At 37.9% G+C, this 24,186-nt stretch overlaps 2 protein-coding genes across 3 annotated transcripts in view; one reads left to right on the top strand and one right to left on the bottom strand.

The window, feature by feature from the left end:
* Positions 1–827: 827 nt before the first annotated feature.
* On the bottom strand, positions 828–16,703 carry IAPP (islet amyloid polypeptide). Of its 2 annotated transcripts, XM_083858684.1 has the most exons (6): positions 16,530–16,703; positions 8,113–8,232; positions 4,735–4,947; positions 4,232–4,328; positions 3,958–4,092; positions 828–1,282 (listed from the first exon to the last, which is right to left on the bottom strand). In XM_083858684.1, the coding sequence occupies exons 4-6, from the start codon at positions 4,309–4,311 to the stop codon at positions 1,093–1,095; spliced, it is 405 nt and encodes a 134-aa protein (XP_083714810.1). In that variant the 5' UTR covers positions 4,312–4,328; positions 4,735–4,947; positions 8,113–8,232; positions 16,530–16,703; the 3' UTR covers positions 828–1,092. The 2 variants fall into 2 exon arrangements, with proteins under 2 accessions (XP_083714810.1, XP_083714811.1); XM_083858685.1 differs by lacking the exons at positions 8,113–8,232; positions 16,530–16,703 and adding an exon at positions 7,947–7,994.
* A 77-nt stretch (positions 16,704–16,780) lies between these two features.
* The window catches only part of LOC310908765 (uncharacterized protein), a 48,501-nt gene continuing 41,095 nt past the window's right edge, over positions 16,781–24,186 (top strand). Inside the window, exons 1-5 of the mRNA XM_083860129.1 lie at positions 16,781–16,835; positions 19,674–19,772; positions 20,866–21,007; positions 22,364–22,496; positions 23,191–23,294. Coding sequence (XP_083716255.1) covers positions 19,713–19,772; positions 20,866–21,007; positions 22,364–22,496; positions 23,191–23,294 — 439 coding nt within the window. The 5' untranslated portion in view covers positions 16,781–16,835; positions 19,674–19,712. The remainder of the gene's footprint in view (positions 16,836–19,673; positions 19,773–20,865; positions 21,008–22,363; positions 22,497–23,190; positions 23,295–24,186) is intronic.

A 24,186-nucleotide genomic window follows, 5' to 3' on the forward strand; every position in this document is an offset into this window, starting at 1 on the left:
CAATAATGCTTTTCAGATGACAGTGAACCCTTCAGTGAGAAAGTGTGGCCAAAACAGCCATTTCTGTGATATAGGATGTCACCTCTATGAAAATCTGCTTAACAATTTAAAAGTTTTTAACCCTGTACTGATTCTGGGCTGAGGTAGGAGAAAATAACTCTGGCAGACCCATTAAAGTCTGCCCATCTGTGAAATATTTTACCTGGATTTTGGTAGCAATGTAAGTATGCCAGTGGAAAAAATTGCTGAGTGTCTGTGAAGAATTTTAGTTCCTGAACTACTCATTTCTTTTTTCTCTTCCCTTTTGTAACTCTAGTTCAAGGAAAGGAATACCCAAGGACTGGAGTTTCTGCTAGATTGTTATCAGACCTTTATCTTATTCATATTTAAAAGCACTTACAGTCATTATGCTTATGTTTTACTGATACCATCTTAACATAAGGACTGCAAATCCTTAAAATCTCCTGCTCAGTAGGCACAGAAGTTTGTGCTGCAAGACCACTTTTCCTTGCTTGTTGTACGTTATAGCGGAAACAGACCACTCAGTTAACAGCATAAATGTATGATTATGGTGCAAAACACAGCATCTTTTCTCATCTAGTAGTTCCTTCAGCTGTGCAAAACAAGATGCTGTAGATGTTTCAGAAGATTCTTCTGTTTTACTTTCATTAGGACATCACTTTTGGTAGCATTCTGATGTTTGTTGTTCTTAATTAAGGTGATTTCTTTCTCTTACCAAACTGTGACTATAAAGACATACACATCATGGGTTATCTTTTTAATCCTTTTAATAATAATAATAATAATTAAAAAAACCTTGTTGCAATTACTTTTCCATTTATTATCACGATGGATTTTTGCAAAGGAATTTGACAAGCAGGTTTCTGGAGCTCTTAATGGAGTTGAAAGAACAGCCTATGCATGTCATTGTACATGCATAGTGGAGTGATGAACATAAACCACATACCCACACACACACACACACACAGAGAAAACAAGGCACTGGTAAGACTGTACAAGTAATAAACGACCAAGAGAGGTTGTCGATACATTAAAAACTGAGCTTCTAGTGCCAGCAGCCATCTCAACACCCTAAAGCTGTGCATGGCTTTGGGGTTCTCTGCTCAGTAGCCCCTCTGTGTCCCTCTTCCCATAGGTGTTGGAGCCCACGTTTGTAGGAGGGTAAACAGCCCCAATGCTGCTGCTGGAGCGCACCAGGAAATCGGCCAAGCGCTGTGTCACACACGTGGCTGTGTTGCATTTCCTCTTCTCCAGCTGGTGGCTGCCAAGGTGGGACAAAGAGAGAGAGGGAGCCAGGATTAAGTCAAACGATGAGCAATCGAGCGTGCCACTGCTCATAGTCATTTGAGCTCTGCTAACGTGGGAGTTCTTTGAATATGTGCACAAATACAGGAACGTTAGAATCTTCCCACCACCTACTTTGTGCCTGAAAAAAATTCCTTGTGCTGGGTGCTATTATCAGTTTTAATGATGGGGGTTATTCAAATGCAGAGACCTGAACAGTCATATGTCGTTTTTATTGATATCCTGCACAGCAGTTTATGACACCTAGAAAGCCTGTAATGATAGTATAGGTAAGACATTAAGTGAAAACAATGACTAAATGTTTAACTTTCAGCTGAACTTCTAGATCTATTTAGAGCTCTTGCTGATATCATGAGGATTACTAACAGAATGATGATCACTAACATCCATTTAGTTCTCGTGTTTCCACAGAATCATATCCTGCTCTCACTGAAGTGAGTGGTAATATTCCAGTCCACACCAAGTGGATTAAATCCCAAGACTCTTTCTCCCATCTGCACCACATATCATGAGAGGTAGCAGGCTTTGCCAACTTCTGCCAGCTTCAGTCCCACTTAGGATGGTCTTTAGCTCTGTCTCTCTGCCACTTAGCTCTGACTAAACAGTGGTTTCATCTATGAGAAACTGCCACATCTTTTTGGAAACACCAGCAGCTTGAAAGTTCTGTTGTGGTGAGAGAGAATCCTTTGAATGATACTTTAAAGAGTGTCCAAGGAAGAATCCATTTCTTCCTTGCATCCTTGATGATTCTAAAGTATCATCAATGTTTCTTAAAAAAAAAAAAACATTTACAGAACTCCATGTAAAACTTATGTAGCATGAAGAGGTTTTTTTTTAAATCACAATAAAATGCTTAGCTTGAGAGAGCTTGAGTTTTCAAATTTGTTTCTTAGACTACTGTGTTGTTCCTTCAGACAGAAATACTTGCTGACATTGCCTACTGAGTTATTGCTTATTTTCTTGGATTTCTTCATGCTAATATAGCATGAATTAGACAACAGTTTGTAGCCAAAATTTACTGTGAAGAGCAATAATATCCCAGTTTTAAACTCTGAGCAGTTATCAATATGTTTCTTTGTTTACTGATTATTAAATCTATAATCTAAAATGTCATATAACCTTTTGAAGTTATTTGTATTGATCTAAGAATCCAGTGGAATAGCAGCTGTAAGAGGAATGTCTGTATTTTACTGGTTCTTCATTAGTAGATATGCAGCAATTTTTAAGCAATTAATATTTTAAATGTGTAATTGCATTAGAAGAGAATTGTTGGATAGGGCTTTTTGTAACCTCTCATTGACTTTTATGGGTATTGCTATTGGTTTTAATTCATTAACATATGAGGTTCAGACAGCAACTGGTTCTCACAGAGATAGACCCTGCTTTGTTTGTGAAGGCAGAATTCTATTTTCCACTAAAGCTACAAAATCAGGCCCTAAAACCCAAGTTTAAAACTCCAGCCCTTTGACAGGAAGCTGCTGGGTTTCTATCTCATGCCTAGCCTGGCTGAACCCACCATCCCTTTTAGCTGTGTGGTCAGTAGCCTTTCAGTGGATATGTAGTGCCAGGAGACAATTCACCCAGTGACATTGGTTCCAGGTCCCAGAAAAACAGATAAGACACACCACACTCAGAAAGGTGATGTCTTGTGTTGGAGTATTACAATTTTTATTTTTTTTTGGGGGGGTGTTGTATTTTTTTAAAGTGATAGCTGTAAAAAAGTGAGAACTTCATCTCTGTTATAAAGGTACATCTCTGTTTGGAAGGTACAAAAATTGTCATGTAATAGTATTTTAAAAATATATATTCAAAGAGAGAGGAACAGGCAACTATACATGCATAAGTATTTACTGAAGTAATCCATAATAGAATTGCCATTGAAAGAAATTCACTCAAAAGCCTGAAAAAAATAGGTGAACTTGAAGGTCTCTTCCAACCTTGATGAGACTGTGGAAAATAGAATAGTTCAGTGCTGCTTATCTTTTAGTACAAATTGCAAATAAATCTTGCAATGTTTTTTTTTTCTTAAAATTTTTCCTGAAATTGAATTTATAAATGAGAATGTATTTCAGACAAGTGAAATTCTATCAGAAGAAATTTCTTCATTTCCTTCTTCCCGTGATTAAATTAATATTAATTCTGTGATTAAAAAATTGCTTAATTACTGAAAGCATTTATGCTATAAAATAACTCAATTCTAGCAGAGCAGTAGTATTATTAAGAAGGGTAAGTTTTCTTTTTTTTTCCCCCTTCAGGTTTGGAAATCTGACAAGTTTTTTAAAAAGGAAGGCACGTGCAAAATACATCTTTCCTCTCAAGGTAATATTATTCCCAGCCTTTGTAGTTAATGAAGTGTTATAATTGTGTAAAGTATTGTAAAGTAATTAAATTATTTGCATCTTTGTCTCTGGATTTCACTGCCTACCCTGAATGCTTTGATCTTTATGTTACAGAAAAGCTGATCTTTATGCTTACAAGAAAGCTGTATTTAGTGGAAGGATATTTTAGCCTCTTTTTTTTGAGGAAAAAACCAGCAGAAACGAAGTGTCTCAAGTAGCAGGATATCACTGGAACAAAGTTTGCCTCATGATTCAATCTGATATGGCTGAAAGAAACAAGGAAAATCAATACCTTTTTGTCTTTGCTGCTGGTTGTTCTGGCATTTCCTCACTGAGTCCTGAGAGTGTATTTTGTGACATTACAGGCAACATCCATCCTTGTCTCTTGGAAGTACCATCAGATAGCTCATCAGCCACAGACAGTAATCTTTGAACAACAATAAAATAGTGAGCTTGAATAACTCTATTTTTGTATTATTTGAGACATGAAAACAAAAGCAACTCATGCAATAATCTGAACACCTTTTTTCCCTAAAAAGAAATAAACGTGATTATTTGTTACTCACCTCTCAATAGGTGTAGCTTCCAAACAGCTCAGAGTGACAGAAAGTGCAATGAAGAAAACTGACAGCTTTAGGTTGCACATCTTTCCTTCCAAACTTTCTGAAAAGAATAATGATTCAAAACTGAAGGCTAACCCAAATACTCTTCAGCATATCCTACCCCTGATGCCCATTCTGTCCTAAATCAAGAGCAGCTAGTCTTTTTCACAGGCTAGAGTGAGAAAAATGATCCCCTCAAGTTTAGTGACACAATTCAGTTTCAGAAATATAGCTCTCAGCAGTAAATGCTCATTTTCCATCCAGTAGTTTCAATCCTATCCCTTATCTCTGGTTTGCATTTCCTGACATATCCTGGTCTCAAATTCTGGTCCCCAATCCAGTTTACTGTAAAGTTGTCTTAGCCTTTTCCTGAAAAATGCTCTCAATTAATAATAGGGGATATTGTGCTTTTCTAAAGCACATCCGTTGCACTGCAAGCAAAGTAAGAAAAAAGGGAAATTATTTACCTTTTTGTGGTCACAGATCTAACTGGAGAAGCCAGCAAGCTCTCTTGGTTAGCAAGAAGTGTGCATGCAACAATTCCACACTTGGATCTAGCTCTGGAGTATCCTTTTCCCTCTTCCCTTCTGGCAGGTAATACGGCTCTTATATATCCTTGACACCTTTCTCAGCTCTGACATCAGGCAGCAGCACAGAGGGACTGTCGTTAATTCCAATCCCTATAGACAGAAAGTGCCCCAGAGAGGAGCAGAGGCAGGTGGGTCATTATTGCCCTAGTACATCAGTAAATATTCACCTGGTGTATGCAGAATGCCCTGGTGAAGGTGCTGCAATAGCATGCTGCACATCAGAAATGTAGCCTCAATTTTTGCAGCTCTGATAAGCTGCTGAGGTAATATTCCCTGTGGGTGTTTTCGAGGGCTAAATAAGGTAACAAAAGTTACAAGGAAAGCCAGAGCAAATGAAACGCCAGGCCACTGGTAATTGAAACACAGGAAAACATATCTCAGAAAAGATGGGAAAGTTAAAGTTGTGGAGGTTTGCTGTAGAATATAGATCAGAAAGAAAAGGTGTCTGAAGGGATAAAAGCTGTATGACGAATAAGAAAAGAGTGAAAGTTACTTAAATTGACAGATAGAGTTCTCATTCAGGGTAACACGGTAGAAATCATGTACATTTTTCAGTCAAGTCTAAATGTGAATGAAAATTCTGTCACTATGAATGTAAAATCTCGTATTATACTAACACAGGTGGATTTGTCATGTGTGAAATTGAGTCAATTAATATTTTCTAGAAGGCAAAGACTAGGATTAAAAAGCCAGGAAATGTCAGAATGAAACTACCTGCGCAAATCTATTTCTCTAGTATGCATTGAGTATGGTTCAGGGAAAAAAATGTACAGCTCTTGATAGACTAAATCCAGTGTTAACAAAATGCCTAATTGCAGATTTCCAAGGGTACAGATTAGAACAATTTACCTCTGATTTCAGTGGAAAATGGGCAAATCACCTTTTTTCTGCCCCCCTCTGTCTCCTTAGTTTCTGCAAGGTACCCCATTTCCTTTGTAAAACAGGTCTTTTAATTATTTATGAAGGTCAAGGTTTTGGCACAAAAGCTGAGCAAAAGTTCTATGTGATAAGAAGTTACCATGTGCATCTTTTCTATCCCCAAGAACATGAATTAGATCAGAACTGCTTCAGTGCCAAGTCCATTGCCTTAACTGGAAACCCCCTTCTTTGTTGGTTTAGTCTGTAGTACCAGATTTTCATTGCAATGGCTCAAGTTCCAGTGTTGGCTCACTTCAGGCATCTGTACTACTTGAGGTGAATACAGAAGGGATATTTAGCTGGGATAGTAGCTTCTTAACTTGATTACAACAGTCTGCAAATAAGACTCTAGAAAGTGACAAAATGTTCTGTTGATTGTTGTAGATGTTACTTTGGGAGTTTTGTGTGTTGTAGGGTTTTTTTATTTTTTCTTTTTTTTTTTCCTTTTTTTTCCTAAGTGTTGCTACTGCTGGATATTTTTCTCTCTGTTTTTAATATGGTCATATTCTTCTTTTCACCAGGTTCCTGTTATTCCCCCTCTGGATGGACAGCCCCAGTGTAAGAGAAGTAAGTACAGTATTTTATCTTCACCATGACAGTACTGTGCAATGTCTGAAACAAGTTTCTCTCTCCAAAGACTCATTGTAGGATTTGACTATGATGAAATTACATTCTGGTCTTACTTTCACTGTGGCAATTTTGCTCCTCCAAAATTAAGGCAGGATTAAACCCATTTTACAGGGAAAGTATTGTGCTGAAAAACAATTATACAGATACTCTGGCTGGGGATTGACATCAGCCATCCTTCACTGCTTGGATATTGAACTTGAAAATGCCTTAGTGTGCTTATTCCTGAGTGGAAAGAGATCCATGTGCCACTGACACTCAGCAGTGGTCTCTATGCTCAGCCTGTGTGAGAGATGTTGTTTCAAACTCTTAAAAGCAATGGATAGATCAGTGTGTGCTTAAGATTTTAAATGACCGAAATAATTATTCAGAATCTTTTTCTCTTTTAAGGCATCTGAGTGAGTGGTTTCTGTATCAAACTGGAATCAAGCTATAGGTTGAGGGAAACAAAATGAAATACCAATTTTCAAATAAATATGGATCCCAAATTCTACTTGCAGCTGTCCTGCAAATAGACTGGGGGGGAGCCACTAATGCCTTGAGAGAAGAAGAGAAAGGCTGCTTCTTGAGTGCATTGTAGAAGTGAAAGTAGGCTCATGATGTCCCAGGAGCATTGCCAGCCTCCTAAACCACACAGCATCTTGGCAGAGTCAGCAAGAAGTCTATCCAGCAATTAGTCACATGTAAAGTTAACAAAATTAAGGTTTTGCAGCTCCTGTTGCAGGCTCTCTTAAGCAGGAGTAGTGTTTTCCTGCACGAACAGGGATGGAATATTAAATTGTGGAATCTCTTTGACAGCATAACAATTCATAACTCAAATTTCAAGATGCTGGCACTAAATACTTTGTAGTTCATGCGATTCAGTGGTGGTTGGAACACTGTTTTTACCCCTGACAGAATTCCTTAACCTTGATCTTAGACAAAACCTTTTATTCCTGTGCATGACAACTGTTATAAGCCTAAGGAAAAAGAAAATCAAGTGTTCCCATCAAAGAAATCTTTCATCAATTCTATTCTGGGTAGTTACATGGTAATTTTAGATATTGGTACCGGTGTTTAAGTCTTTAGGTAAAGACTTGTTTAAGAATTGTGCCTGTAAGAGGGTTAGGTGACACCAGAGCTGAGGTTTAAAAACAATCCAGAAGACATGTTTTCCTTCTGGAAACTGCCTACACCATGTCTAGAACTGAAAAATGCTGACTCTGCTCTGCACTGGGATGTGCTGGCAGCAGAGGAACAGGGAAACAGCCTTGTCTCAAGTTTCTGCTCCTTTCATGTCCTGGGGAGTGGCATTTGTATCACTAAATGTGGAGTGAACAGAGAGACCATCCTAGTGCCTGTTTCTAATGCAGAAGTCTAAAACAGCTTATATGATCTGTGCCTGTTTCTCCTTTCTGCCTACAAAAGCAGCTTTGGGTGACTTGCTCAGGTGCAGACGTTTACACTGTGGGTGTCTAAATGCAAATGAAATTAATTCCATGGGGTCCTTCAACCCTCCTATGTGCTCAGTGCCTGAGATTAAAGCTTGTCTCTATCACATTTACCTTTTTCTAGGCTGTTCTTGGCACCTGCTGGGCAGCTGGTTCCCACTTCTAATGGCTGCTTTTCAACCTCTGAGTTCTACATTCGCTTAATAATGTCAATAAGACACGTTAAGACTCTTCGTAATGGATGAGTCTCCCCCATTTGTGAGTGTCAGGGCCACATTACCTGGTGCAGGCACATCCCCAGGTGCTGTGCAGCTGTGTGAGGCAGATGTCTCCAGTAAATTACACTGTTGCCCAGTTACCAGGAACTAGAAGTGTGTGAATAACTCATGGATTAATTGGCCTGTTGTATCAAAATGGAAAAAAGGAAAGGTTTAGTCATTAACTTGCAATGGGATTATTTCAATTTTTTGAATAAACCAGCAATTAGAACAGCAGCAGCATTAACATTCATCAGTGTAAACATTCCCAGTAATGACACAGAATGGTGCATGTGTCACAGCTTGTGGCTGTTACACGAATTGAGCACAATGTTTAATGCAATTGTTTCGTGTTTATAGCAATTTTAGCAGACCTGCATTCCTTTTAAATTAAGCTGCGAAAGTAAATTCCTTTTAAATTAAGCTGCAAACCAAAAGGAAAGCATAAAAAGGAGGTTTCATTGATAGTTATCAGCACCTCTGAAAAAGTACCAAGTACCCTGTATGGCCAAATCTGAAATTAGAGGAGTAAATCAGTTTTTTTGCTGTCATTTTAGATGTCCTAAAATATCCAGGATTGACATTCATGAGCCTGGCTATCAGGACACTACAGTAACAACTAAAAAGTATATAGAACATCAGAGGGAGCATAAAATCAGTCTAGACAACTATGACTAGGAACCTTGATTGTTCCCTAAATTTTTACATTCAGATAGCAAAGTGTGAAAATTTTGGCTATAATGCTTTCTTGCCAGTGATTCTTGCTTGGTGCTATGTTGTTGAATACCACAAAGTTTGTACTTCTGGTGTGTGTGGAGTTGTAATTTTCTACTGTTAGCACTTGAGCTCTGTGCAAGTGCTTTGCTCAAATAGTGTTTTATCAAATATGCGTTTGCTAGCACAGCTTTCTTTGTTACCCCTGTTATATATGAGCCATTTCAGTGCTGGTAAAAATACAGAGAGCTGTTCCTGTTGATCCCAAAACTGGTGTTAATCCTGAGAAGAAATATGTAAGAAGCAGCTGAGAGGTAAGAGGTGGAAAGTTAATAATTTCTCCCCTAGTAAAAAAAAAAAAAAAAAAAAAAAAAAAGATTCAGAAATAAACAGTGTCCATCTATGGAATTGATGAGCAAATGAAAAGAAGTAATTTGGGTTGTCAACAGTATTTTAAACCAACTTTTATGACGTATTTTGTTGCTCAGCTCATGCCATTGACAGAACAGTGATGTAGCCTGAAAGGACTATTGCTAATGATTGCTCTGAGAATGAGCTCAGCAGCTGGTGCTGAATCAGTGCCTATAGCTGGGAATCCCTCAAGCAGGAGAAATAAACTCCTTGTTTTGATCAGAAAAGTCAGAACTGAGAGCCCAGTGGTTGGTGAGTTATAGATTCTAGTACTATTCTTACTTACAATTTATAGAGTTTTAGTTTCATCCAACAATTTACCTTTGAATACAACAGAAGGTTTAACTTTTTGATTTTATTTTCCCCTATCTCTCCTGCAACCTGTTTCCAGAGGTTAAAAGCAAAAGCAAGACTCCCTTTTGCTTATCAGTCTCACTCTCAAGGTCTCTAAACAGTGCTAATGGTAAACATGAATATGGAACAGAAATACTGTTCTTCCTTTCTGGTAAACTAAATCATCCATTGCTTCCTGCTATGCTAAATCTCTTCAGTCACTTTCTATAGCAATTAATTTACAAAAAGGGTATTCAGTTCTCAAAAATATTGCTGGAATGTATAACTGCCACTATTACAGGGGGTTCTCTGACATGTGTTTTATTCCTGTGTACTCCAAAACAGAACAAAAAGTCTTGCTTAAAGGAAGGGCAGGGTAACTATATTGAATTATAGAATCATAGAATGGCCTGAGCTGGAAGAGACATTAAACATCATCCAGTTCCAAACTCCTGCCATGGGCAGGAGCACCTTTTTGCTAGACCACATATCTCAGAGCCCCATCCAACCTGGCCTTGGGCACTTCCAGGGATGGGGCAGCCGCAGCTTCTCTGAGCAGCCTGTCCCAGGGCCTCACCTCCCTCACAGGGAAGAATTTCCTCCTTATATCCCACCTAAATCTACTCCTGGCAGTTTGAAGCCATTTCCCCATGTCCTGTCATTCCATACTTTTGTAAATAGTCTCTCTCCATCTTTCTTGTGGGCTCCCTTCAGGTACTGGAAGGCCTCATTTAGACCACCCCTAAGCTATTGAATGACAGAATGAAGTCTCCCTAAATGCTTCTGTTAGGGAAAAAAAGAGAGGAATTAGGCATGTGTGGAAATGCTATTTCTGATTTAGTGAGTGTAACTGTGAGAACTCTCCACCCCTTCTTCCCCACCCCAGCATCTTTTATAAAGAGCACAGACATCTGTGGAAGATGCAGTGAGACCAGGAGCCACACTCCTTCCTCCCCAGGCTTATTCCACTGCAGGTGAATCATGGGTAAATACAAAAGAAATTAAATCAGTCACCTCTTAGAGAAACTGCTAGTTCTCAAAAGAATTCTACACAAATTCATGTCAGCCCTTCATACCTGATACAGTGCATAAGTTTTAACTAAGTTTTCTTTTAAACTATCCCACTTTAAAAAATCAGATTTTTTTTTCCTCTGCAAACTCCTGCAAGAGAATGACAATCTGGCTTTGTCTTGTAACACTCTGAGTCTTTTAGATGATGCTGTCTTGACAGCTCTGCTATTAATAGTGGCATTTTCCCTGCTGTTTAACAAGGAGGCTTGTGCTGAACTGAGAATCAGTCATGTTCATAATAATTTTTCACCAGGGGTAGATGCAGTCTACGAGCTTACGTAGGAGAATTTACGTTGACAATACCATGAAACATTAATTAACTTTATTTGTGGTGTGTCATCACACATAGCTGCAAAATAAGGTAGCCCTTCTTCAAAAAGAAGTGTAGTAGGGCTGAATTTACAGTATGCTTGAATCATTGTGTGTGTGAGTGCAAGATCTGACCTTTTCATTCTGCTTGGAGATGGGAAAAGACTTTGATGAGCACAAGGAACATGAATAAGTGCACAAAACTCTCTTTCTACTACAAGAAGTCATTAAAAAAGCATTAGAAGTTCAGCATGTATTTAGTGGATTTTTGGTCTGTTTTGCTAGTGTCTTTTACACCAAATATTGCTGTTTCCTTCCATTTAGCAGCAAATCCACTTTTGGCTGAGCTCATTCTTGACAACAGAATTCAGGAACGGTGTGAAAAAGTCAGTACTTAAATGTGAGCTCTCACAAATAATTTAGGAGCTACAAGTGACATGGCTAGTCCAAAAAAGATGGTGTTTTTTTTTTTGCAATAAATAGTTATTGAGCCAAACACACAGTGGAAAATTGAAGGGGAGGAAAATGAGGCTTTGGAATTTTTCAGTCATTAACATATTGAAATAATTTCATATTAACACATATTGTGCTAATGAATGATAAATTTTCAGTTAAAAAATCACCTTATGAAGGCATTTGATTGAGAAAAGAGCCTTGTGCACAGCAGCAGAGAGGCACAGAGTTCAGATAAGTATCTTTAAAATCCATAGGTGTTGAATATCTACTGTATATTTAGAATGGGTATCTTGAATTCTGCTTTTGATTTCGAGATATTTTCTCTTACATAAATTAATGTCTGCACAGGTAGTCTTTTTTATTATGATTATTTTTCTTGGCTTGCAGGACTCCTACACATTTCCATACAATTCCTACACATTTCTAGCTAGTGATTTTGATTCTAGTGACTGTAGGCTTGATTTTGTCAGTTTTCATGGAGTTCCCATGGGCTGCAAATGGCTCTTCTCATTTTACAGAGCTATCCCACTCCCACATGCTTATTGGAATTGTGTTCATGCTTAGTGATATTGTATTTAAAATGAGCAAGTTTGGCAGTGACATATATGATTTCACGTCAACAGAACTTTTCATACCACTTCATGTAAACGAGGGGTTAACACAATCTTAATCTATTTTTTTGGATGTTGTCATAAGCAGGCATAATCTTCATGGTGTTATGGATCACTACAGCCCACTGCTTTGTCATATATCGTCCTGCTGCCTTTTATAATACCCATAACAATTTGTAGAAGTTAAAAAAGCCACTGTTGAAAAACCATAGAAGTTAACACCATAGAGGTGGGATTTTTTCATTAGAAACTCTTTAAAGCTACACTGTTATTTGAAGTCAGTACTTTAGTCTTCACTGCTGAAAGAGGATGTATAGTTCATGCAACTTGAACCTTTCTGAGAAAGAGTATCTATTTCAGGGGGTGCTATGAAAATTTCCCATGTTTTAAAAAGGAGATGTTTGTAGCTAGAAAGCTGTGCTCACAGGTGCATGCCTAGCTCTGTGCCTGATTCCCAAAAGATCCTGGATCTTCCACTGAGATATTTCACAACTTTTAAGACTGAGCTGGGCAAAGTGCACCTAGAAAGGCCAGAAGCATCACCTTTACCCATCTAGCCTGATGATATCTCTGCACACAAAGCATATTGTCACACACCAGAAATCTTGTGGACTTGATGGATAGTGAAAGTGAAATGCTATCAGGTTACATAAACCACTGATTGATGAATCATAGGTAATGTCATTTTTTTCCAGAGGAAAAGACTCCAGAGAGACTTTGAAGCTTTGAACTGCCAGTCAACCTGCAGTACATTCGTTCCTTTAACTTTTCTAGAAGTATTTTCCTTGAGACAATTTGCCTCGTTAGTGGAAAGCTGACGACTTGATCACACAACAAATCCCTTTGTTCTTTAACTAGGAAATACTGCCCAAAAGTATATAATTAGCTTTTCAACATTTTGAAAAGCTGTTTTGACAATTGAAACATTTATGTTTTCTAACATTTAAAGCCAGAAGTTTGTACAACAGAATGTCTTCCAGACTTGCAGCAAATGCTATGGAGAATAAAGAATTTTATGTCTTCATAAATTTCATAAATTCTGGCAAGGCTAGAAGGCATGAAAATGTTTTGCCAAAACAGAAGCAAAGCCCCCAAATCCACATAAGAGCAAATCAATCTGCTAAACTTCTTTCTTAAGGGAGAAACTGTTCTGGCAGTATCACTGGTTTAAATAAATAACTAGTTATGAAAACAGACAGGAATCATTTTTTGCACCTATGCAGTATTATCTCCAAGGTATGGGTCTGAATGCTTTCTAGAAAAGTCTGTTTATTGTTCTTGTGTTGCATGGGAAAAAAAAAAAAAAAAAAAAAAAAAAAAAAAAAAAAAAAAAAAAAAAAAAAAGAGGCAATCATGAATTGAGAGATGAGCAGAGCTGATGGCAGAGTTGAGGACAGAAGACAGATCTAAATTTTTATGTACCCTGTAGCTGGCATGAACTCTATTGAGGTGAAAGGACATTTTACTGGATGGTCAAAGTAAATCTGAATTCAGACTCAAAATGGGCAGAAAGATTTGTGCCTGTCTGTGTTTCTGGACATATAGGGGTAAACATTACCCTACTTTTTTATTAAATGCAGATGGATACTTTTCTACCTGGTTTGGGTAGATCAAGGTCTTTACCTCTGAGTCTCTCCACTAGTCACTACAATGAGACCTTGTGGCTCCTCTTGATTACCTTAGTTTGGTATAAACACTGCTTATATAAATGCATTTTTGATTAATGGAAAATCAGTTAAATTATTGAATCTTTCTTTATTTTGCATCCTTCTTCTCTTTCTTTTGAGAAAATAGGTTTCCAAAATACCTTGAGGAGGGTTTTTTTTTTTTTTCATTTACGCAGATGCTGGAACCCCTACGAGCAGGTGAAAGGGGTGAAAATATTGTGAAAGGGTCTTTGTTGTGAGGTTCCTATGCTCAGTTCTGCTGGTCTGTTCAAAGGTTGAAGTTTCCAGTAAAGCTTTTGGAGTGTGTACCCAGGTCAGGACACAAGCCTGAGAAGCAAATTCTGTGTTGTCCTTGTAAGAAATTCTCCCTGTTAACTTGCATTTGACTGGGAGATACATGGCTATTCAGCTATCACAGCTCTGCACTGCCAGAGAAGCAGATCTCAGCAGATAGTTCTGAAAAACAAAATGGTTTTAAACATTGCCCTGAATCCAGCTCTGAACTGATAGGGAAAATGAGGATGAACCTACTCTGTGTCATGATATCCTTATCTGGTTTGCCATGCCATGTCTTATGGGATGTGCAACCCATGGGTGCTGTGGTTCTGTGGAGATATAGTTCACATTCCCAGCTTTTCATGGATTACAACCACAGTGCTGGGAAAGAGCTACTTGGTCCTTTGTGGTTTCAAGATAATATGTTGTGTTTAGAGTGAGGGCAGAAATGTCTTCTTTGTTTTTGGTAGTTAAATCATCATGACATATAACATTTAGACTAGGACCAACAATTGTACTCTGCATTTTTCCTTGAGAACTTTTACTGATTTCCATTAGAACGTGGTTTATCCATTTGAATTTTCTGTGAATTTGCACAAACAGCTGTAAGTGGGTCCTGACCTTAGGCTGGGAGATGCTGGCTGACAGGATTTTTGTTCCTTGGTCAAAATGAGTAGATCTAGGATGACATAAAGAGAGATAACCAGGACAGATGTCAGCTGACCTGATATTTATCTGTCTAAAAATTAGTTATCCAGACTAAGCTAAGCTCTTGAGATTTCCAAATCAAAGGGAAGAAAGAACCACCTCCAGAGAGGTTCTCCCTCCCACTTGTTTTAGACAGCTGTCTTAAAATGGGATAAATTACACTCTGGAAATATCTGACTCTAATGCCTATTGTGAGACTCTGGATGAGGATCTTCAACACAACTCCTTGCTAAGAATAGGTTATACCTAATTCTATATAAATACTCAATGTTCTCCTGGTATATTCCTTATAATTAAGCATTTGAATGATTAGAGCTACCTCTCAAACAAAACCTCTCCAGGCAGGAAGAAATACTTGTGGTCTCTCAGTTTCTCAAACAGAAGGTCGATAATGCAGGAAGTGATGAACTTAGTGGGAATATAGAATATGGCCTTTAGCAGAAATCCCATGGAAAAGAAGGGAATTCTGTATGCTAAGATGTCAAAGACTCTCTGTAATGCTTTATTACCCATGAATTAATCACAATAAAGAAAAATGCTGAATTCACAATGTATTGAATTTTACATAAATTTACCGAATAATAAACTGTACATTTATGAGCATATGATAACTTCACGTATCTACTCTTCTCTTCTTGGAGAGGTATTTAATTTGTACCTCTTGCCAATTACAAATCACTTAAACTGCACCTTAAAATAATGCCTGGAATAATTTTTCTGCCATGGAGATAAATATTCAAAGGAAATTTTTTAAGTGCCTACTATCAGGTGGTGTTTATTTGACTGAAAATTTTTATTTCAATTTTTTGTAATTCCTTTGTTGGGTATGAATCTTCAACCTTACTTGCCTTGAGCTAAAATTATTGTTGAACAAAATAATATTACAAAGACTGTAGAATTACACAGTCCTATATGTGATGTTACTATGTTTGTTTTTTTTTAACATCAGTGAAGTTTATTTAATGGTTATTTATTTAATAATCATCAATATAATTAAATTTATTATAATTAATTTTGCCATAAATATTATTAAATTTATTATAATTGAACTTCAGGACTTCTATGGCTTTTATTTCCTGCTTTTGTTTATTTCAGTGGGTGGTATCTCCACAGCTCAGGCCATAGGTTTTTTTGTCTCATTATCTTGTCAGAGGATTTTTTAATTTCTTAAAAGCAGCAGTGAGTAATGTAGAAAATATAAAATGCAAGAAAGCTGTTGAAACACCTTAGGGGGTAATAAGAATTTACCTCAGATATTTGTTAGAGGATCAAAGGTGGAAACATACTTTCTATTTCTTGTTAAGATACATAAGCCAAATTCCAGTGCAGGCAGACATCAGATGTGATTTGGAGACCATTAGGAAGAGAAAACAGAAAGCAGTGCTATAGCTCTAACAAAATGTGTATTTTCTGAGGGAGTATGAGGCTTTTCACATATTAGAAGCATATAAAGAGCCTTTTACTTGAGAGTTTGAAAACTCAGAAGATACCAAAAATTCAGAAATTCAGGCTTTCATGGATCCCAATCCCACCCTCACCACATATTTTACAGAAAACATTTAGGATTTTTGGTGCGCATTAGTAGTTCTTCCTGGGAGGGGGACAAACACAAGTGTCTACAAGAGATTTAAGGTCACAGACAAAACCTGTCTCAGCACCCAGACATGAAGGTGTATCTACTGATTCTTAGATGTGATGTCTAATGGACTTAATTGAAGCCAAATTACCTCTTCCTGTCATGTGAACTATTTATGCTTGGTCAAATTACTGTCTTATTTTTTAACATTCAGTAATCAGTAACATAATCTCATTCCTCTCTTCCGTTCTTGACCCTGTGTCACCCTTTCCTAGAAATCCAGCCAGCCTGTAAATTTACACACTTACCTGCACTCCTGGAGTTCCTTTCTTGCTCTCTGGATGTCTACAGTGGACAGGAGTGTCAGTACTTCATGCTCAGAGACCTGACACAGATTTTTTTTTTGGCAGGGAAAAGAAAGAGATAGGCTTAATTTTCCCTCTAGGAACTCAGTCCATGTCTGTCACATCTAAACACTCTAAATCCACAGCAGAAACAATTTGGCAAAAGCACAAATTTGTCCCCACACTTGGTTAATTTTCAACAATGCAGATTTAAAGTCAAAGTTCAAGTGTGCCATATCAGTGATTTCTTGCAGAACCCTTTTCAAAACTGTAAGTACCTAATTGTTTTGCCATGAGAATATTTTCCGTTGTCTCAGTCTAAGATTAGTGTAAATACATTTGAGTAACAGTTTGAACTGTTCCTAGTAAAACAAGATTTCAAAAAGCTTTTTGCAACCAGAAAAATAAATTAGTTAAAAATCCTGACACCATAACTGCTTTCTGAATCGTTGTGTTTTGTGATTTTTAACCCTGTAAACAAAGAAAGATGTGGTAGTTTGTCTGTATGACTAAGCTGAGCTAAATGGAAGATGAATTTTACACTGAAAGTACCACGTACTCTCGGGACTTAGGCAAGGCAACTTGCAAAACATTGCATCATCAACTTTAAATCCAGATATTTGGATGCTTTTTTTTTTCCTTTTTATTAGTTAGCTAGAGTGAAATGTGATTTATATTGCTGGGTTTGTGTGGGACAAATGAGTCTAAAGGCATGTCTCAGTGCTTGCCTGCCTGCTGTTGGTTTTAAGCCAGCCCTGTTCAGCCCAGGTTGCATGGGATGCTGTGTGTCCTGCAGCTGCTTTGAGCTGCCCACACTGGGAGAAATCTTTGTGCACTCTGCAAAGTGAGTGTCTTCTGGTTACTGGTCTGCCTGTGGAGATTTAGTCAGAGAGTGGAGAAGACTGGAAGAGGCAGTTGTGGTGTCATTGCCAACTTCCCAGCCTGCCATAAATCTGTCACCAACTCAGTGCAGAAGTGGAGGGAGGAATTGTACTGCCTTCTTCCCACTAATTTCAGCAAACATTGCAGCCTTATGAGTGGGGTTCAGGTGCAGATGTTTACATGACAGCTGATAGGTCAGTAAAGACCCAAGGGTAAACTTTTGCATAATTATTTTAATATAACTGTGTTTTATTATAGCTATATTTTAATATAGCTATATTTCAGCCTGTTTAATGAGCTAAAGAGGCTTGCAGATGAGTCTGAAGTGCCCAAGAGAGTAAACAAGGTACACAAGAGGAATGTACAATGGAGATCAGGTAGATGGGAGAAGGGAGTGGGAGAAGGGAGTGGGAGCACACTTGGTTCATCTCTAGGAGCAGAAATGGTAATTTAAATTCTAATCTGGACTTAAAGTGTGGTGTGAATGCACCTGAGCTGAGTGAGTTATGAATCTGTGTCTTTCTGATAATCCAGGCTGTTAGTCTGTGTTGGCTTCAGTAACATTTGATGAAGTGTGACCACAAAATATTATAAAGCTGGGGAAAGTAATTTTAAGAAACAGAACTGGAAATAATAATTCTGTCTACTTTGTTAATTAAATAATAATCTTTAAAATTTTCCCAGTAAAAAATTGATTGAAATGCCTTTTTTTTTTTTTTTTCTCCTGGATCATAATTTATGTTCTGAGGGAAGGTATGAATAATTAAAGGCAAACAATGCTGTTTTGTCTCCTGTAATTGCATGAGGAGCAGTGTGTTGTGTCATTTGTCCCCATCAAATGGTAACAAAGAGGTTGCTGTCTGGTATCTTGTAGCATCAGAAGAGAAAGCCTGCAATTAGCAGCTGATGTTCCCTCTGTGTGATAGTGAAATGCAGGGACTGGTACAGTAAGAGAAAGAATCTTTTTGCTCCTAGAAGAGGACAGATATAGGGCAGTGATGTTATGTTTTGGTATTGCTGGTGGGCTTCAGAGAAAAACAGTGTTTAGGTGAGGCATAAACAATTCCCTGGGATATAAATTTTATTTCAAATTGCAACCCCCCTCCCTCCAGCTTTATGAGCACAGTTTAGTCCTGTGGTTGAACACAGTTTGTGAAAGTATCTGTGAGGAAAGCAGAAATAAAAACTCTGTACCTATCATAGTTAATTGTCTGAGTGCTGTCCACCTACATTAATTGTAAAGAATTTTCAGGAATGCGGTAATAATGCATTATGCTTTTAAAAACTGGAAGTGAGAAGGTAGCTACAGAAGGAGTTAATGCCTGTGAATTTGCTAGGAATCAAGTTAGTTAGGAAACACATTTGAGAGGATTAACATTGTTGTAGAAATTAATGTTTGAAGAGATTGACCAGGAGGGTACTGAGTTGAAGAATTTGAAATGCAATTGAGTCCTATTGGTGAGTTTGTCAAGCTTGCTCCCCCAGCCCTGGATCCATGAAGTGGAAAACACAGAGCAGAGCAGGTGCTGCAGGAAAGTGTATCCAAGACAAAAAAAAAGAGGAAATTAACCTGTATCCATCCTGCCTGTCAGGCAGGGCTCCTACTTGCCCTGGTTTTCTTCAGCTTACTCCATCAGGCTGCAGAGAACCGTATTGCATAACTTTATTTAATGGAGTCTTTGTGAGAGTCCTTAGGATGAGACCTGTTTAATTCATTGTGCCAACCCTCAGAGGCGCTGGGGCTTTTACAGGTGAGTATATCCAAGACCCTGGAATGTACCACTCCTTCTTTGAACACATTTTTGGAATATGTGTAAAATATTAAGAAAGCAGGCAGCTTAGCACTATGAGATGCTCTAATTTTCAAGTTGAGATGGAGATAAGTAAAATTAGGCAGAGGAATATTTTTGAAAATCTTAGGAGTGGAAGGAGAATGGAGTCTCTTCTGTGTCCATTTAGAACTTGAGCTGGTCTGGTGGTTTTGGTTTTATTTTGTTTTCCTCTAATTTTAATGCCAAGAAAATAATGTCTCTATTCTAAGCAAGTTACTTCATTTAGAATAAAATCCATTGGCTTGTAGGCTCTGCTGCAATCCAGCTTGCAATTATTCAAGGAAAATGCTAAAATATCAAATCTCTTAGAAGGAATAGAATATTTTTGCAAACATGGGACAAAACCTTTTCTTTTCTCTCATCTTTTTCCACACTGTAATGGGATGGCTGACAGACTCAGAAACAGACATCAATATCAATCAAAAAAGGCAACATGAAGGAGCATGGGAAGCCACACGCAGAGGACAAATTCTGCTGCATTTCCAAGCTGCAGGTACAGAAATATTTTAGTGATTTTGGAGGAGCACACAACTGTAATTACTTGCATTTACAGTATTTTGGTAGAAGTTACAGCCTAGACTAAATGAATGGATAAGCTGGGGGTTTTTTTACCCTTAATGCTCTAAAAAAGTTTGTAAACAACTGTGCTGGTTTTTGCTCTCCTGAACTTTACTCTGTGATGTGTTGGAGGTACTGATTGATTCCTGCTTTTAACTCCAACACTGACTTTGTGTAATCCCCCCAGTCTACCATATTTACCCTTCCTTCTTAAAACTGTGCAATGAGCCTTACTGGCTGAGATGTGGCAGTAAAAAATGTTGATCTTGAATAGTAATTCAAGTTGTCAAGAAATGCTAGAAAATCTTGTAAAATAGCTGTTTAAAAATAGTAATTAAATTCCCAAATACATTTATTTTGCTTTTTTAGCTTTTGCAGCAGATGTATTTAAAAATAATATTGATTTCATAAATGCTGTTTATAAAGAAGCTTGAAGTTAAAAGAATTTGAATACTATTGCACTTACTAATTTTAACATTTTAACTGTCACTTGCTAGTAATTGTCTTGTAAAAAGGACGTTATCTACTCCTTTTGATTGAAATTACTTGCCCTGGCCTCATGACCTCTGCTGAGATGGGAGAGCAGATCCTGGATCGAGTAATCCAGCCCAAGGAAACGATCTTAGCTCTGCAAGCAATTTGTCATTCAGATGAACAGAGGGTGGGAAGGTCCTGCAGGTGGCAACCTTGCAGCAGGCACACCGCTGCCTTGGCTGGGGAAACTGGCTTGGCTGGGACTTGGGGTTTCTGAAGACAGTCTTGGTCAGTTAGAGAAGGTGAAGAGCAAAGTGGTTTTCTTTAAAAAAAAACCCCACCATAAATTGTTTTTGTTTTGTTTTGTTTTGTTTTGTTTGCTTAGTGACGCCATAACTCTAGAGAAGAATAGATGATGAAATTTACACACATCAGTGGAACAGAACTGGTCACTTTTTAAACTGGAAGCACACCTTCACTGGGAGGAATAACCATGGGATATCCATAAATATGTAGTTTCGAATGGTTTATGCGTTCTTCTCTTCCCTTCCTAGGTATTTCTGCTGGCACTGTCACTTGCATTCCTTGGGAAAACGATGTCTGGTGCTTACATGAACAGCATGTACACACAGATAGAGAAACAATTTAATATCCCAGCTTCTTTAGTGGGCATCATTAATGGAAGCTTTGAAATCGGTAATCTCCCATTTTAATGTTTCTGATTCTTTGAAAATGTAATATGTGGTCTGAGCATGTGTTAATGACTCTCATCTGCTCTCAGTTACTGTATGTGACAAAAGTGGCCAATTCTGTCATTCTTTTGAGCTGATATGTGACCATTTTATGTCTTGGAAATTAATAGGACCACTTGAATGGGAAAATTTAGGTTTAAAAACTGGTTCAGCTAATTTCTGCACTCTCATAAGATATGACAGAGCAACTAACAAAATAGAACTAGTTTATGAGATGTGTATTGAATCTTTCTGAAGAAAACAAAAAATAAAACTATGTAAATTTTTTTTGAATTTAAGGTCATATTTAGCATTTTGCAATTCCTTTCAATTAAAATTGGTTGGAGTGGGCTGTGAATCCTTACCTAAACTCAATAATATTTTAAAGTTTTGTACCTGTACAACTGTACCTGCAAAGGAGTTTTCCAGTTCTACTTTTAGTGCCCCTTACCTTGTCTGTCAGTAAGTTTTATTGTCCAGTGATAAATTTAAATGTACATCTTTAAGTGTCATTCAAGCCACTGGTTCAACACAGCCTGTTTGGAAATTATACAGAAAAAAAGACATTATTTTCTTTCAGAGCATGACGCTCGTCACTCAGAGACATGATTTTGTTCTTCTGACAAAAAGATCACAAAATTAGTAGGTGTGCAATTACTAAATTGCTATTTTTATAGGGCCTGATTCATAACATGAAGCTTGATTCTTTTCTTAGTTGCATAGCAATAAATGGAGAAAATCAACTGATTCTAAGTGAAAGTGGAGGAGAGGAAAATTTTTAGTACATTTTTGTTTTTAAATGGTACTAGGTATAAAAACCTGTATTTTTTTATACTTAAACAATAACTTAAATTAATATAAAATTATTATTCTTTTCAAAAAATTATTTTCCTCTTGTGTTTATTATTTTCACTACAAAAACACTACAGTATACACTTCTGTATTTCCCTACACATTACAAAATAAAATATCCTAGGGGAATAACTTCCTAAACCAGCTATTATTCTGCAGACCTGGGCCTGATCTCTATGCAAAGTAGTGGGAAATTTCTTTATAAAGGTGCACTCACTGTGATCTCTTTTCCATTCTGCCTTTTATTCTCATGTTCTCTTCATGTGATGTAACTCTTCCAAAAAAAGATAATTTATAGCAGGGAATTACTGCACCATGTGGGCAGATCCCTGTCTAGTGACACTTTTTTACAAGACCAGAAAAAAAAAAACAGAAGTTGAGCTTACAAGATACACTCAAATTTGTGTTGCACTTCCAAAGATGATGGGATGCCTTTGTTTGTGAATTATGAACCAGGTTCTCTTTACAGGTAACTTGCTGCTGATAGCATTTGTGAGTTACTTTGGAGCAAAGCTTCACAGACCCAGGATAATTGCTTTGGGCTGCACAATTCTGTCCTTTGGATGTCTTTTGATATCACTTCCTCATTTTCTGTTTGGAAGGTGAGTGTTTTGCTTGGCTCACAGCAGCTTCTGTGATCCTTGCTTGCATTAACCCATACATCCTTCCACTGAGTGTGCTGCCTATGGGGAGAGACACTGCTGAGCATGGATTCAATGCGATCATTGCAGAGCAGTTCCTTTGGTTTTGCTCCTGAGATGGCTTCAAAAACCAGTCTTCACCTCCTGAGGAGAACCACCCCTCTGGTGGCCACCTTCCCTTGCCTTTGCCTTCATCCTTTTGCTCCCCAATTAGCAGTGAGTGGGCTGTGATACTGTCACTTTACACAAGCTTTTATCGGCTTGGATGAGCAATAGAAGGTGATTTTCAAAGATCTCTTGGTCTGGAACCTGGATGACAGATCATACCTGTGTTGGCAAGGCCTGTACTGACCATAATGATTCTTAACTACTTTTAAATGATTTTTTGCTTTGCTTAAAAAAATAATAATAGAAACTTGTGTAGGTTTTAATCAGCAGTAAGGTATTTTTTGATCCTTCAATCTTGTGTCCAGTGTGGAATGGCTCTGACAGCCTTGGCAGCACCCTCTGTTCAGTTAACTTTGGACATGGATTCCCTTCTTTCTACAGCTACACACTCTCCTGATAGGTAGCTCCATTACTCCAGTACAGACAAATAAAATGGTTCTCATGAATATCTCATTGACCTGTCCCTGCTTTCCTTTCATTCTAACAGGTATCGTATTGAAAGCAGCATCTCACAACGGGAAAACGTTTCAGTGATGCCTCTATGCCTTGTTAATCCAAACTCCTCTTTGCCTGCAGAGGAACCATCAACAGGTATGACTTTTTCTATGTCTCTTAATATTTTTTTCCTGTGTCTATAGTGTCTAAGCAAATAGGTTTTTATTTTTATTAGCAATCACTTCAGGGTTCTGCTTTTGATCAGTACTTTTTGAAAGAAAAGTGCCTCTAGAAACTAGAGGTCAGGAAATTTCCTGGCCTTTGTGTTTCTTTGGCCTGTGACACATTTCTTTCATGCAGTTTTCATATTATCCAGGCAGTTCAATTAACATACCTGGCAGTCCACTTTGGGATAGCATAACAGCAGGTTGTTCTCACAAATATTCCTCTTTTTAACTTGCAATCCTATGATACCACGAGGAGGTGGGAAGCATATTTCAGCAATGGGTAAAAGGCACAAGGATGTTTTTATATTGTACCACATAGGAAATAAAAGAATGAGAAATAGAGCTACAACCAAAATATAGATCTCACTTCTGTCTAAAGAAAATAGTTTAAACTAGGCTAAAACTTATCCATGAGACTGAAACATGTATGTGCACTAGCAATGTGCGTGTAAAGGAACTACTGGGAAGTGAAAGGGCTCAGAGGAAACCATTTAATGAACACACCAAAATTCTCATGCTGAGGGTGGGATTATTCTCCTGGGTCTTTTACTACCTCAGAGGGAAGCATTCAGTCTGAACCATCCCTTTAGACTCCCTTCATAGCTGGGCAAAGGAGACCACAGAGGTCTTGCAGAGCTGTAATGGGCAAGAGAGATGATGGGGATACCAGAATCATAAAGTCACCCCAGGACAGACATTCATGCTCTGTACTGTAGGGTGGATCAGATCACCTCTTGGGTGTGCCTTCTGACTGCTGGAAATTCAGGTGTTTGGTGGATGGTAAAATTAGGTGACCTGAGTGCCACAGTTTATTGTTAAAC

Source organism: Zosterops lateralis, assembly GCF_965231275.1.
Source record: "Zosterops lateralis genome assembly, chromosome: 4".
Classification (NCBI taxonomy): domain Eukaryota; kingdom Metazoa; phylum Chordata; class Aves; order Passeriformes; family Zosteropidae; genus Zosterops; species Zosterops lateralis.

Coding starts and splice junctions, on each gene's coding strand:
- IAPP (XM_083858684.1), bottom strand. CDS start 4,311: ATGTGCAACCTAAAGCTGTCAGTTTTCTTCATTGCACTTTCTGTCACT. Junction 4,093..4,231: donor GAAGCTACACCTATTGAGAG/GTGAGTAACAAA, acceptor TGTTGTTCAAAG/ATTACTGTCTGTGGCTGATG. Junction 1,283..3,957: donor CCAGCAGCAAAGACAAAAAG/GTATTGATTTTC, acceptor CCACCTTGGCAG/CCACCAGCTGGAGAAGAGGA.